Source organism: Alosa pseudoharengus, unplaced genomic scaffold (assembly GCF_046254945.1).
Source record: "Alosa pseudoharengus isolate Yale_2024_CS ecotype anadromous, Long Island Sound unplaced genomic scaffold, YU_APseudo_1.1 YU_APseudo_1.1_scf_23, whole genome shotgun sequence".
In the NCBI taxonomy this organism is placed as follows: domain Eukaryota; kingdom Metazoa; phylum Chordata; class Actinopteri; order Clupeiformes; family Clupeidae; genus Alosa; species Alosa pseudoharengus.
In genome coordinates, this window is record NW_027468685.1 from 6,663,367 (window position 1) to 6,679,288 (window position 15,922).

The window sequence follows — 15,922 nt, forward strand, 5'->3', positions numbered from 1 at the left end:
GTCTGATACACTCTTAAATCCTCCTAGAGACCTCTACAGATGAATATGTCTGATACACTCTTAAATCCTCCTAGAGACCTCTACAGATGAATATGTCTGATACACTCTTAAATCCTCCTAGAGACCTCTACAGATGAATATGTCTGATACACTCTTAAATCCTCCTAGAGACCTCTACAGATGAATATGTCTGATACACTCTTAAATCCTCCTAGAGACCTCTACAGATGAATATGTCTGATACACTCTTAAATCCTCCTAGAGACCTCTACAGATGAATATGTCTGATACACTCTTAAATCCTCCTAGAGACCTCTACAGATGAATATGTCTGATACACTCTTAAATCCTCCTAGAGACCTCTACAGATGAATATGTCTGATACACTCTTAAATCCTCCTAGAGACCTCTACAGATGAATATGTCTGATACACTCTTAAATCCTCCTAGAGACCTCTACAGATGAATATGTCTGATACACTCTTAAATCCTCCTAGAGACCTCTACAGATGAATATGTCTGATACACTCTTAAATCCTCCTAGAGACCTCTACAGATGAATATGTCTGATACACTCTTAAATCCTCCTAGAGACCTCTACAGATGAATATGTCTGATACACTCTTAAATCCTCCTAGAGACCTCTACAGATGAATATGTCTGATACACTCTTAAATCCTCCTAGAGACCTCTACAGATGAATATGTCTGATACACTCTTAAATCCTCCTAGAGACCTCTACAGATGAATATGTCTGATACACTCTTAAATCCTCCTAGAGACCTCTACAGATGAATATGTCTGATACACTCTTAAATCCTCCTAGAGACCTCTACAGATGAATATGTCTGATACACTCTTAAATCCTCCTAGAGACCTCTACAGATGAATATGTCTGATACACTCTTAAATCCTCCTAGAGACCTCTACAGATGAATATGTCTGATACACTCTTAAATCCTCCTAGAGACCTCTACAGATGAATATGTCTGATACACTCTTAAATCCTCCTAGAGACCTCTACAGATGAATATGTCTGATACACTCTTAAATCCTCCTAGAGACCTCTACAGATGAATATGTCTGATACACTCTTAAATCCTCCTAGAGACCTCTACAGATGAATATGTCTGATACACTCTTAAATCCTCCTAGAGACCTCTACAGATGAATATGTCTGATACACTCTTAAATCCTCCTAGAGACCTCTACAGATGAATATGTCTGATACACTCTTAAATCCTCCTAGAGACCTCTACAGATGAATATGTCTGATACACTCTTAAATCCTCCTAGAGACCTCTACAGATGAATATGTCTGATACACTCTTAAATCCTCCTAGAGACCTCTACAGATGAATATGTCTGATACACTCTTAAATCCTCCTAGAGACCTCTACAGATGAATATGTCTGATACACTCTTAAATCCTCCTAGAGACCTCTACAGATGAATATGTCTGATACACTCTTAAATCCTCCTAGAGACCTCTACAGATGAATATGTCTGATACACTCTTAAATCCTCCTAGAGACCTCTACAGATGAATATGTCTGATACACTCTTAAATCCTCCTAGAGACCTCTACAGATGAATATGTCTGATACACTCTTAAATCCTCCTAGAGACCTCTACAGATGAATATGTCTGATACACTCTTAAATCCTCCTAGAGACCTCTACAGATGAATATGTCTGATACACTCTTAAAACCAATGTGTTGTCCCTATCTGGACACAGAGATGCGTTGTGTTATTTTCAACACATTTTGTGTAACAAATAAAAATGGAAACAACAAAAACTTGTGTTGTCCCTATCTGGACACAGAGATGTGTTAAAACAACGGAAGTTGTGTTGTTTTCAACACCTTGATTTTAAGAGTGTAGTTAATCTTCCCAGACACTAAGTATTATTGTTAATGTCAATTATGTTAATCGTAGTGATTTTATAGCTAATAACACCAGTAAGATAAACATTGTTAGAATGATTACCGTATTTTCCGGACTATAAGTCGCAGCAGTCAAAAAATGTGTCATGAAGAGGAAAAAACATATATATAAATATATACATGTTGCACCTGAGTCGCAGGACCAGCCAAACTATGAAAAAAAGTGCGACTTATAGTCCGGAAAATACGGTATTATCTTATAATCTGACCCACCTGGCCCTAGCTGAGCGCTGATGCGTCTGGGAGCCACCTGGGTGCTGCTGATTGTAGCGTCCACCTCCACCTTGACCCGATGGCTCTCGATGAACTCTTCTCGACAGCCCTTCCGTACCAAGCTGGAGGCCGAGTCACACCGCTGGCTCACGTGCGCTCCATCCAGGAAGTCCTGATTGTGGACAGGAAGTGGGTTAGGAAAATAAAAGCCATCCTATCCCCGATGGTACAGAATCCACACTGAGACCCGCTGCATTCTTGCGGGTATCTTGTAGAAATGAAAACAAGTTGAGATGAGAATCTGATGAGCTTGCGAAAATATTTGTGTTCTTTAGCAGGACTGTGTGTTCACTGTGTGCTGAACGTGTTACACTATTTGGTCTCTGCGTTTACTGGGATAATACATTTAAATGTATTTATTTTTAAATTTAAATGTCCCTCACGGGATCAAAAAAGTATATATACTTAACTTGAATTTCCCCTTGGGGATAAATAAAGTATCTATTTATCTATCTATCTACTTCAGTCCTCATGCGTCCTGTAAATGAGTTGGTACTGACCAACACCTGCACAATTATATGGGTCAAATCTCTTTGAACCACCGCATTCCAGCGAGAAGAATGATATCTGTATTTCTGTTGTGTTAAATAACTGATCCTGTAAAATGGCACAAACGACCAGCGTCCTAAAATCCTGAAGTGTTATTGAGATTATGGATTAGGGCGGGTATCATAAGCACCTTGTGACCAGAGTACTGCGGTACAACAACTCTAATCCACATACCATGCATGGCAGAGACTCTAAGTCTAACAACAGGGCTGGTCAATTTCAGGGTTATCTAGAAGTGAGATGGATTGCCCGAGTCAATATCATGACAAGCCCTCAGTGGCTAATGCTGTGACAAGTCTGAGACTGCTCACTTTAAGTGTGAGATTAATGGCAGTAGCATGAGAGTTGGCTAGCACCCTCCTTTCAGCGTTGTTTTCCCACCTCTCTCATCCAATCTTTAGACCAACTTCCAAGCTATTTTCAGATTCGTCATGGATCCAAGAATGGCTGCAAAATCAATCATCCCACACAAAAATAGCATCTGGGGGAGTGACATCACCCAGCCTCAGATAGAGAACTTTCACCAGCGGCTTAGTAGCCACTTCAGTGGACACCGAGGAAGGGCCTCCGACTCCGACAAGTCGACTGAGGGTCGTGCTTTTTAACGGCAGACAGGGATAAGACCTGGACAGAGGGAGCAAGCGAGGTGTCGGGCTTGGTGACCTGGCGCAAGATAAAGGCCCCCTCTAGGTCTGAGAGTGGCCAGGCTGGGGTCTGGGATAGCACCTGACGTCACAGGGCCACTGCTACCGCTTGACCAGCGGGCGACTGATTGGCTACTGCTCGACCAGTGTTCGCCTGATTGCTGACCGGCCCTAGAGGGGCTGGTGGCGTCAACGTTGGGATTTCATGGTTTCCCACGACCGCCGGGGCTGGTAAATACTTTGTGTGTGTGCGTGTGTGTGTGTGTGTGCGTGTGTGTGGGTGTGTGTGTGGGTGTGTGTGTGTGTGTGTGTGTGTGTGTGTGTGTGTGTGTGTGTGTGTGTGTCTGTGTGTGTGTGTCTGTGTGTGTTTGTGCATGTGTGCATGTGTGTGTGTGTGCGTGCGTGCATGTGTGTGTATGTGTGGTGTGTGTGTGTGTCTGTGTGTGTGTGTGTGTGGTGTGTGTGCCAGGGCTGGTAAGTACTCTGTTTTTATGAGTGGAACGGATTAACAGGCTCAGTGGCCTGTGAGAGGTGGGGAGACCCAGGACAAGTCTGAACAGATAGATGCTTTGAGAGTGTGTGTGTGTGTGTGTGGGTGGGGGGCAGGGTGAGTAAAAGTGAGAGAGTGTGAGTGTGTATACATATGCATTTCTGAAGAAAGTACCAATCAAACCAATGAACCAATGAAAAACAGTGACTGCCTTTTTGTCCTGGCCTTGTGTATATGTGCCTAATATGTGTGTGTGTGTGTGTGTGTGTGTGTGTGTGTGTGTGTGTGTTTCTGTGTATACATGTCTATGGTTTGTGTGTATCTATGTCTTGCCATCAAAATGTGTGTTTGTGTGTCTGTGTGTAAACGGTGTGTACCGGTATGTGTTTGTGTAAGGTTTACGAGTAGGTGAATATATGCAACTTCCTGTATGGGTGCCATCTATCCCCATGAAGTGTGTGTAGGTGTGTGCTTGTCCATGTGTGTGGGTATGAGGAAGCATGTTGAAGCTTACATAAAGAGATTGTTTTTGTCTGACTGTGTGCGTTCTATGTAAGGAAATAAAAAACTTTTTTCATTAAAGGGTGTAGCACTCTATTATGTATAACCGTGTGTAAGTACCTGTTCATCAGGTGCATCATCATGCTTATTATAAGTGTGCATGCCTGCGAGTGTGTGTGTGTGTGTGTGTGTGCGCATGTGTGTGTGTATGTGTGTATGTGTGTGTGTAAATAGGATATGGACTATATGTACACTCACTACAGATGGGGGTGGGCACTGAGAAGCTTGTCATGTTATCTCTTAAAGACTAAACACACACCACACAGAGAGACAGAGAGAGAGGGGGGGGGGGGAGAGACACACACACAGAGACAGAAAACACATAGAACACTGGCTCCCAGGCCGATTCCAATCTGTTTTGTCTGTAACCTTGCGAGCACACCAATGCCAAACAGTCTGAATGCCAGTGGTCAGGCTCTAACCCACCTCTTGAATACACCAGCCGCAGTCTGGACCTCGACGTAGGCACTCTTCACATGTTGAGATGAGGGGCGATGCACAAGTGTTGTCCGCCACTGAACACACACACACACACACACACACACAGAAAGGCATATGGGGCGATCAAATTTACACATGAATGAGCACAGGGGAGGGGAATCTTCTAGAACACACTGCTCTTGTGTCACATATTAAGCCTGTGGCAAACAAGAGACATTATGTTTGTGTTTACCTCCAGACACATCAACACTGGTGAAATGATTTGGCTAATCATAAATCAAAGATGGTTATGATAACTCCTGTTAACATACTGCCATTCAAATACAGCTATTCATCACAAAAAACTGTTTTTGAGTTGAGAGTCATTAATCAATTACTTTCAGCTGTCACTAAATGACTACTTAAACTATGTGAAAGTCCATTACAAAGCCCAAAGGAAGCAGTTCATGTCATTCAAAAGCGCAGTGCAGAGTGCATCCTAGCAAACAGGAGGCAAGGGAGTCGGGTCAGTCCCAGCCAAGACTTCGGAAACGGAACTCCCCTGATATGAATTCTGTGTGGGGTGCAGTTACCGGTAGTTAGGTTAAGGGTGTCGATTAGGTCATGGACAATCACAAATGTCCTGTAATTGATCCCACATTCAGTTTTTTCCAGATGGGACACGTAAAGGAATTCATTTAAGTTGGCTATAACAAGACTGTGATTGCAAGTGTTAAAACATCTAAAACAAGCCGGCATTAGGTATTTAATAACGCATCAGTAACGCAAAACAAATGCGCATATTCTCCTCATTCACAACTCACCCGTTCGAGAGATGCTGATAGAAACAATGAGCAGTGCGATGAGCAGCTTGCGATGCAGAATGAAGTTAGTGTATTTACGCAGCCAGGAAGTCATAGCAGCATGGAAGGAGGAAGCGGTCCGGCCCCCGGAGACAGCACTGCCAGGTGGTTAGAATCGCTACTGAGATCTGCCTCCGAGAACGCGGCCAACCTGGTCCCTCTCGAACAAAAGGCGCAGACGGGAGTGCACGGACCGCATTGTGACACGTTTCTGTATTTACCCAGTAACCCTATAATCCTTGTGGCGTTCACATCTCCGAAAATCAGATTATCACGGCAATCAACAAGGCTCGCTTGTTCGAACAGGAGCCCCCTTTCAGGGGAGCGCACAGCACAGAATGATCAGTCCGTCTCTCTCCATTTAAACGAGCTCGCAGGTGTTGTCCGTCACTGCGAGTCTCCCACGGCTTTCACTTTTGCTCAAAGGACGGCCGCTCTGTTACGGTAATGCAAGTCATTTGCAGCGCTTGAAGTTACCTTTTTATGTCTGCGGGCAGCCTGGGCAAATTGCCGATACGTTTCATCTGGATCCGAGCGTGTGGATTTGCGCTTTTTATTTCACCACACTGAGTCAGTTCGCTCTATGGCAACAACGACGCTGCCCACACCGCCGGTTGGAGGGAAGGCTACCGATAAAAGTGCTTACTACAGAGAGTAGGCGGGGGAGAGAAAGAATTCCGTGATAGTCTCAGTACCTTGGACACACATTGTTAAACTTACTACGCTGCCCCATTGCTCGTGAAATGGTGGGATTCCTTTGTGTGTGAACGTGTGAGTTTGTCAACGGAGAGAAGCTGACGAGAATCGTGAAAGCAAAACGGAGGGGGGCTTACATTGCTGTTTAAAGTGCTGTTGAGGCGGTAACAACGTTTTCCAAATATTTTCGACGAAACGGAATGGGGGTCTGAGCCCGTGCCCATAGCTCTGTGTATCCCAGCCAGCCTGCGTTTTTGCAGAACAAAGCCGGTGTGATTATAACGCATGACAGAATATAGATGGCGAATACAACAATAAATCCACAATAAGGTCACGACCTGTGTCAACAAATTACTTGACGAAATTATTTTTGACAGATGAATGAATGATTAGGCCACCGTTTGAGGGAGCTAGATAAATGGAAATGTTGCGGATGATTGGAGCTATATCAGTCAGTACAGCTACTCCCAATAGTTCCCAACCAGTTATTTATTTCACGCAGCAAGCTGTTTGTCTCTTAAATCGATTTGCGCATGCCAGCGCACACAAATCAGCGCAGCGCAAATTTAGTCGCTGTCAGTCATATCAGCGGGGTTAATGCACAGGCAGGCTCGTCCTGGGAAAATAGAAAATAGGCGACGGGCCCAGAAACACAACAGTGAGGCTGGTGGCCAAGTTGCGTCCTTTACTTTACTCTGTGAGAGACAGAGGGGAGAGGCAGCACACAACACAATGCTCTGCCCTATTCCGTCCACGACGGGGCCACGAGAGAGAGAGAGAAAGAGAGAGAGAGAGACCGGCTAGAAGAAGTGACTGGTGGGATCCAGGAAACTGTCCAAGGCAGAGAATGTGTCAGAGACCGACAAGATGACAGGCTGTAAACAAAGGACACATACTAGGCCGTGAGAGATGGAGACTGAAGTGGGTGACGATGTGACGAACTCTTACTGAATTGGATATTTGTAATTAGTGGAGTCTTTTGAAATGTTTTATATGAGGAACAAATGTTTGGAAAGACAAAAATGAGTCGATCCAATTTACAATTATAATGAGTTCGATTGGGGTTGCGTATTTGCGGTGAGCATAAGGGCAAGTTCAAGGCCTGTTTACCATTATGTATTTAACAATATTCAAACGAAACTGTTTTCTTTTTTGTTTAGAAATTCACAGGGGCTGACAGTGCATTGCTCACGACAGCGACACTTGCAAAGAGCATAAATCTGAACTATTTTAGGGAGTCAGAAGTTTTGGCCACTCTCTCTCTCTCCCTCTCTCTCTCCCTCCCTCCCTCCTTCCCTCTCTCTCTCTCTCTCTCTCTCTCTCTGTCCTCCCCCTCTCATCCCTTTGTGTGTGTGTCTCTCTCTCCTGTGTTTTTCTTACTGCTTGGCTGCTCTTGGGGCCACACTGGTCGACTCTAATCTGCCTTCCAGTCCATCACATTCCCCTGGACTGGCTCATCATCCTACTGGAGCCACTTCAGACCCCATCTCACACACACACATGCATACATGCATGCACACACACACACACACACACACACACACATACATACACACACACACACTCTCTCTCTCTCACACACACACACTCACATTACTGTCTGTCCTGGTCTACATCTCTATCTCTATTTCTCTCACTCACTCACTCACTCACACACACACACACTCTCTCTCTCTCTCTCCCCCCCCCCCCCTATTTCTGTCATGGTCCACATCTCTGTCTGTTATGTTCTCTTGTCTCTCTTACTTTCACAGTAACATCTCTCTCTCTCTCTCCTGTTCTACCACTCTATCTTCATGTCTCTTTTCATCTCTCTCTTTCTCTCTTTGTGTGGGTCTCTTATTCTGTCTCTCTTCACACTGCTTTACTTGTGACCCTCATTTTCACCCCCCCCCCTCCCCCCCTCCCCCCTGGTCCCTCATTCCTCCCCTCTCTCACTCTCATGTACAAACACACGAGTGGGCTACTACTGGAAAGAGTCCAAATAATCTCACTAGAGTTTGCCGTTCCTGAGACACTCCCCCAAGGGCTCCCAAAACGTTGGTCCAGAGTCGTGTGCTGGTGCCTAAATGAAAGGTGTGTGTGTGTGTGTGTGTGTGTGTGTGTGAGAGAGAGAAAGATAGACAGAAGGAGAGAGAGAGAGATCTTGAGTGTGAGAGAGGAGAGATGTATTTATTTTGAAGGTTTCCTTTTGTATACATGGCCTCTCAGCCTTAGCTTCCTGTGAAACCAGATTATCTCAATACCGCGGGGCTTCCTTTTTCTAATGAAAAATAAATACAAATATTGCCTTAATTGATTTGCACCGAAAATGTTTTCATTACTTCCGCGATAACAACAACAGGCATTTTTGCTCACTAATCTGTGGGGCTTGTTGTGTTCTCTTGTATAGTGTACTTTGGCTTGGAAAGAACTAGAATTGTAAGCCAGTAAAGTGTTATGACAATAAATACAGAACTGGTGGAAAGATGGAGGGAAAGAGGGAGGGAAAGAGAGAGATTTGTGCAACTGCGCTCAGTGGGCGTTTGAATCACTGCATGTGGCCAGCTGTGTGCAATAGCGCATATTTGATACCGCAAAGGTCAAAGGTGACAGGTGACGCCCAACGAAGATAACACAAGATGATATCACTGACATCCCACCCTGACAGCTGTTAATTATGGACCAGAGGAAGTACAACAAAACAGGAAATGGACACAGAAGTGCACCTGTAATTGTTTATGTAATTGTTATGTAATGTTCTCAGTATAGTGGGGATTCACCCTATAAATTATTGGTACCATCAATACTATTAAGGTCTGTCAGAGTGATCACACGAGCAGGCCAATGACCAATATGGGGTTCTGGATGATGTCATAGTTATCTCACCCTGACAGCTGTTTGTTGCTGACCAAAGAAACTTGAAACCAAAGAAAAATGACCAGCGCACAATTCAAATTTTTTGGTGCCGTGGTACAACCAGCTGGCATGGTATTCATTGTTGTTGTGGTGGTCCATAGCATCTGAAGTGTGGGATGAGTCATTGTCTTAGAAATAAAAAACACTGAGATTGGTACAGTAGTTCAATATAAAAGTTTATTTTTGTGTATATGGCTATTGTATTGTATGCTGGTATGGACATTCAAAAATCACACATAGGAACAAATTGGGGAAGATTGTTAAAACCTGTGGAAAAATCATTGGTAAGCAACAGGTAGACCTGTATCAACTATATCTGACCAGAATGGCACAGAAGACAGACAAGGTTTGCATGGATACAACCCATCCACTTTCAGTGGAGTTCATGCGGCTCCCTTCTGGTCGTAGCAGGGCTTTGAACCGGTTCAAGGAACGAAAACGAAAACCGGGAACTTTTTGTATTTTACAGGGAACAGAAACGAAACCGGAAACGTTATTATTTTTTATGTTCTGGAACAGGAACACTTATTTAAAAGTAATGGTAACCGGTTAATACCGGTTTTATTTCGTTCCTGTAATCTCCTTTTGTGACTGCATGATTTCTTTTATTTTTATTATTATTGGCTGTTAGGCATATTTTTTGCATCGTGGAAGGCAATTTACTCTCGTTAGGCCTAATGTCAGTCACAAATCTTTGTTTTTTTGTTGTTTGTTTAAAAATGCCAGGTTGGTATAGCCATTTTTTTAGTTTTTGCGAACTGTTAAATGTGAGCCACTGTTATTACAGGCTATAATTAGTAGGCTATGTTTGTTGATAAACAATAGGCCCTACCTGATGAAACAGGCCTAATTGCAAGTAGGCCTAAGCAAGACAAAACAAAAGACTTGTTACGGTATGAGTAGGCCTACTGGATGGCCTTTCCCCCCGACAGTTGGAATTTGTTGTTGCCCGAGTGGCATAACCACGTGTCTTAATAATGTCGTTACGTTTGTGTGGAAATTTTCTCTTTTAACAATAAACTACACATTTGAAATAATTGTAGGCCTATTTAATTATTATTATTATTAATAATATAATTATTATTATTTAATAATGGTTGTAATATTATTACATTTGGTTTAAGCTGGATGAGAAAGATGTGACATAATTCTATAGCATTAAACAGCTGACAGGAACGAAATTAACTGTTCCGGGAACAGTATTTTTTTGTTCTAACCGGTTCGGGAACGTCAATTTATTGGTGGAACTCATAACCGGAAACTTTATAATTCCGTTTCTGTTCGGAACGAACAGATTGGAAAAAAAATCGGTTCAAAGCCCTGGGTCGTAGATATAGATACCCTAACGTCAGAACCAACCGAGCAAAAAACTCATTCATTCCAGGAGGAATATATCTGAAGCACTGTGCAGTAGTTTTAGTTTTATTTATTTATGACATTAGGCCTTTTAGGGAAGTGCAATATACTCCTTTGTACTGTATTCTATTTATTGATGTGTGTATGTTATGTGTTAGATAAATCATGCTGTAGATGTCTGGTTCAACGTTTGTGTTGTGGATTATGTGTCAATGTGCCTGTACTGTACAACAAATTGCCTCTCGGGGACATCCAAGTTTTCCAAGTGTAAGTCTAAGTTTGGGGACACCTTTGTCCAAAGCGAGGTATATAAACACTACATTATGTTGAATTATGGGCGGTGGTAGCATAGTGGCTAACAGAGGCGAACATCCCGGGTTCAGAAAGTAAAAGTCCTGCCAAGTATTTGATCCAACCATTTAGTAAACCTGCTTACAGTATCCTAATCAACAGCCAGGCAGATCAGATAACTAGTGATATCACCTGTGTTAAGTGCCCAGGTAGAAAGAATATGGCAGGGCTTTTACTTTCTGGAGCCGGGATGTCCGCCGCTGGTGGCTAAGAAGCTGGGCTAGCATGCAGTAGCTTGAAAGGTTGTGGGTTCAATTCCCTGCTTCCACCACTGTTCCCTTGAGCAAGGCACCCTGAGTAGGGGATTCCCCGGGGTCCTGGCTAAATGACCAACCTGGCTCATTCAATCTGGCCCCCTAATCATCCCCCCACTGTAATTGGCTCATTCACTCCCTCACTCTCCACCTCAAGCTGGTGTGTGGTGAGCGTTATGGCGCATAATGGCTGCCGTGCATCACCCAGGTGGGTGCTACACATTGGTGGTGGTTAGTGAGGTCCCCCTTTCCATGTGAAGCGCTTTGAGTGTTGAGAAAAGCGCTATATAAATGTAACATGTTGTTGTGGTTGTTGTTGTTGAGTTGCTCTGGGGAGAATGGCCCGTGTAACAGAATTGACATAAGTTGCATTAGATAAAAGTGTATGTTAAATGAATAAATGTAAATGTATTATTGGTTAAAAAATAATAGTATCAGATGAAGTTGAAAAGCCTATATTTGCAAATGCACCAGCATGTTGGAGATCTTAATTAGGAAAGCCTGGTCTAAAAATGAATATGAAAATACTGGCATAGTTTAACAGAGGCCAGACTGTACAGTTCTGGGCTACAATCTCAGTTTTTAAGACTCCTCTTGCTCCTATACGGCGAGGTCAACCTGATTTGTTGTACAGCTTACAGTGATAAACTCTTAGCTTGGAGAGCAAAATGTTCTACTCCCAAGACACAGCTGTTCTCTTGGTGCTCTGTGTACCAGTTCAGCTGAGGTGATAACTCACACTTGAAGAAAGTTCACCTTATAGTAATGACTCCACAAAAATGTTTTTGAATTTGCATTGTGTTGCATTGTGTAAGGCTGACACCTTGACCACCATGGTTTTGTTCACAGCTTAGGCCCAGAATACTCTGACACAAGCAAGAGTTAGCGCTGAAGCATGCAGAGCAAGCCACACTCCTTGGACTTTCATCTGTACAGTTATAGCTTTTTTTGCATATGGTAAAACACTCTGCAAATGTCAAAGCTTTAATCAGTAAATCAGACTCAGAGACTCAGGGTTCATAAACTCCCCTCCCACAGACACTACTCACGAGGGGGAAGATGGTGCGAACTTTACTATTATCTATAGTGTCTGTGGTTGTGTGTGTGTGTGTGTGTGTGGGGGGGGGGTTATCATGGTTTTTGCATTAGTGTCATGCTGTGCTCCTTGTGAATTGTATTGTACTTGGGTGCTATATGCAGGGCAACTGGGGATAACCATCTGTGAAAAACAAGCCATCATTTTGCTACGAAGAGTGCAGAATTTCCCCTCGTAGTCTAATGTTTCTACTCGCTTGCTGTGAAACCCCTCCTGCTTAATATAGCCCCACGATGGAATCAACCCACACAGTGACCTGAATAAATTCTCATGTATGGTGTTTTATTACCCTCATAAGAATCTCCACAGACACACACACGCACACACACACACACACACACACACACACACACACACACACAGACACACTCACAACTCACATACTCACACACATCTCAAACAAACCACTGGCTTCCTTCTTCACCATGAACATGACAAACTTAGGTTCTAGTTGCAAGCAAATGAAAATCACACACACACACACACACATACATTCACAGCTGGAAAACTTCCTTTGTTGTCAGCGAGGGAACCTGAGACCCCTGTGCCTGTTTCTAACCACACCATCTCCACCATTTCCCTGGCGAAATGCAGTGCATGTTGCTTTGTCATTCAAATGGACGATTAGTGGTAAACCCATCACTCTGCTATGTGCTGTGGCCATAATCACATAATCGGCTGACCTCAGTCGAGAAACTCTGAGGCTACGTCGTCGTCATGTAGCCTAAACGTGTACCCTTGAGTCCCATTCATAATAGAGTAGTCTGCCTCCATCAAATAGCTCCCAGCATTGGAACTGCCATGTTATGATGGTGAGATTGTACTGTGAATGTAAAAGAGAACCACGCTGTCTGAAGGGATGCGATGTCCTGTTTTTAGCTTAGCCTAACTTGAATTTCCCCTTGGGGATCAATAAAGTATCTATCTATCTATCTATCTATCTATCTATCTATCTAAAGCTTATAGAAGTTAGGGGACCTGAGAGGTATACTACGAAGGTAACAGGACTACACACCACTTTAGAAACAATAACTGCTCAGTGCAGTGTTCATTTAGAGATCAGCGGTAAATCCCACAGTTACCTAGCCTGGAAAATCCAGACCCTGGTAATCTAGAAAGATTAAGGGTCTGGCCACGAACAATGTAATGGCCCAACTCGAGGGGCGGCACCAAGCATGCATTTGAAAATCTCACTGAAAAACACTAGACCAATGTTTACTCTGAATGATTCTTCGACGCAATTGGATAACTCTACGATCAATGTTTCCAACGTTGCAGCGCTGTCCTCATCAGTTTAGCTCGCCTATATCAGAGACGATTTGATTGGTTCCACGGGATGCAAGGGGTAAAAGTTAGCAGTACAGGGTTAGCAGTACAGCCCTCTGCTACAACTTACCCATTAGCCTTGGGAGGACTAAATAGTGCAGGAGAGAGAGAGAGAGAGAGAGAGAGAGAGAGAGAGAGAGAGAGGGAGAAGGGGGGAGTGAGGAGGTCACACACAATTACATCTAAATGCTTAATTCTAAGCAGTGCAGGGTGTGGTTCTAAAGGCACATAGTTTTATCAGCAGGACTAGGCTCTTGGGGCGGCCATGGCTCCGTGACCCTACTATTTATAGCGTGGTCACTCCCCCCAGATGACGTCGTACACTAATGGAGAAAAAAATCTATCTCTGTGGCCTTGGCTGTATCCGGATACCTCTGATTCATAAAAGGACTTTGTGCAGATTCCTGATTTGGTGCAGATCAGTGGTGTCAATCAGGGGTGTCATGCACCTTCTATGTGTTCTGAAGGAGGGCCATGACAGATTCTGGGCACAACACATGGCGCGTATGCGACTGTCACCAGCCAACTGAGCGTTCTATCCTGCGTCATGTTGTGTAATTGGGGGACAATTTGCCAAGCTGCGAAGGCTCCCATTGTGTTTCTACGTTTTCTTATTATTACGCTTCCGTCATTGAGGGCTATGGCAACCCATAGAACCGTCTGGTAAAAAAGTTGTGAAATTTGGCACTGGTCAGTGGTACTGATTGGGGACAGTCCCATGATAAATTTCACCAAGTTTCATGTCTGCACCTCATACACTGTAGCGCTACCAACAGGCCAAATTTGGATGTGCGTTCACACATGTAACTTTTGACCTGTTGGCCTGATTTTCGAAAATGACATACCATTGGAATCCTTGGACCATGATGGATTTTCTGCCATATTGGATTTTATCAAAAATTTTCATAGGTCACAAATTTTGTCTGATCTTCACCAAATCCGTTCACCCGTAACCATCAGCGGCAAAGCATTCAGACCCCATTGGAAGGATGCTCAAGAAATTTGAAGTCCTTTGACCTCTAGAGGGCGCTGCAATTAGCAAAAATGCATTTTGGCCTGTAGCTGTTGATGTTTGGAATTAAAACGTACCAGTGGTGTCTGGCATTACTGTGGGAGGTCCTTAGGCTGACACAGGCCGACTTGTGACGTCATTGTAACCGATTCGGCTGGCATATTAGAATCCTTCAAAAACCATAAACATTTTTCACAGGTCACAAATTTTGTCTGATCTTCACGAAACTAGGCACAGATGATCTTCAGACCTCACAAAAGTTGTGCTTTTAGCCATATCCAAAGCCGTTCGCCAGGAACAGCTAATCAAATTGGGCCGCAAAGCCGGCAAACAGGAAGTGAGCTCATATCTCAGCAACTCTTTTTCATGTATCATAATCAAACTTGAAACATGGACTCATGACCCCATTAGAGGCAGACTCAATAAATGTGGTACCCTTTGACCTCTAGGGGTTGCTGCTATTAGCAAAAATGCATTTTGGCTTGGAACTGTTGATGTGTTTGGAATTACAACCTACTAGGCATGTCTGCTAATACTCTGGGAATTCCTTAGGCCGACACATAACAACCTTTGACCTCAACGTAACCGATCTTGCTGCCATCTTGGACTTTGTCCAAAACGCAAAATCATTTTCACAGTTCACAGATTTTGTCCGTTTGTCACAAAACTTACCACAGATGATCTTCAGACTGAGCCTTACATACTGAGTCTTGATTTTTGAAGCCATATTCACAATCGTTCATCCAACACAGCCAATCGACATCCACTGTGAAGCCGGCAACTAGGAAGTGACTATATATCTCAGGCAATCTTTGGTTGCTAGATATGAAACTTGCTGAAAGCTTACGGCCATATGTCTTATGTAACAGCATTGAGTTGCTATGGCAACTCCAGCCTAAGTTGTAGTGGTGTATGCACATTTATAATGATTCTACAGGTGCTGGATACTAGAAATACTGAGTAAAACAAAAGAAAAGATATCCGCACACTGTCTTTAAAGCTCCCAGTTTAATGGTGGGTGATACACAACAATTCGACCACTCAGGTCTTTATCAGGTGGCGTTTTAATTGGCAGAGAGGCTGCCGCAGTGCCGCATCAGACTCGCTTCTGGTAAGCAAAGACATAGAAAACTCCACGCAGCCACTACGCAACTGACACGCAACAGACACGCAACGTTCACGGCAA

At 43.6% G+C, this 15,922-nt stretch overlaps 1 protein-coding gene across 1 annotated transcript in view; it reads right to left on the reverse strand.

Annotated features, from left to right (window-relative positions):
- Positions 1–6,740, reverse strand: part of itgb8 (integrin, beta 8) — a 34,763-nt gene extending 28,023 nt beyond the window's left edge. Inside the window, exons 1-3 of the mRNA XM_076301171.1 lie at positions 5,709–6,740; positions 4,891–4,979; positions 2,161–2,332 (exon numbers count right to left, since the gene is read on the reverse strand). Coding sequence (XP_076157286.1) covers positions 2,161–2,332; positions 4,891–4,979; positions 5,709–5,802 — 355 coding nt within the window. The 5' untranslated portion in view covers positions 5,803–6,740. The remainder of the gene's footprint in view (positions 1–2,160; positions 2,333–4,890; positions 4,980–5,708) is intronic.
- Between the last annotated feature and the right edge of the window lie 9,182 nt (positions 6,741–15,922).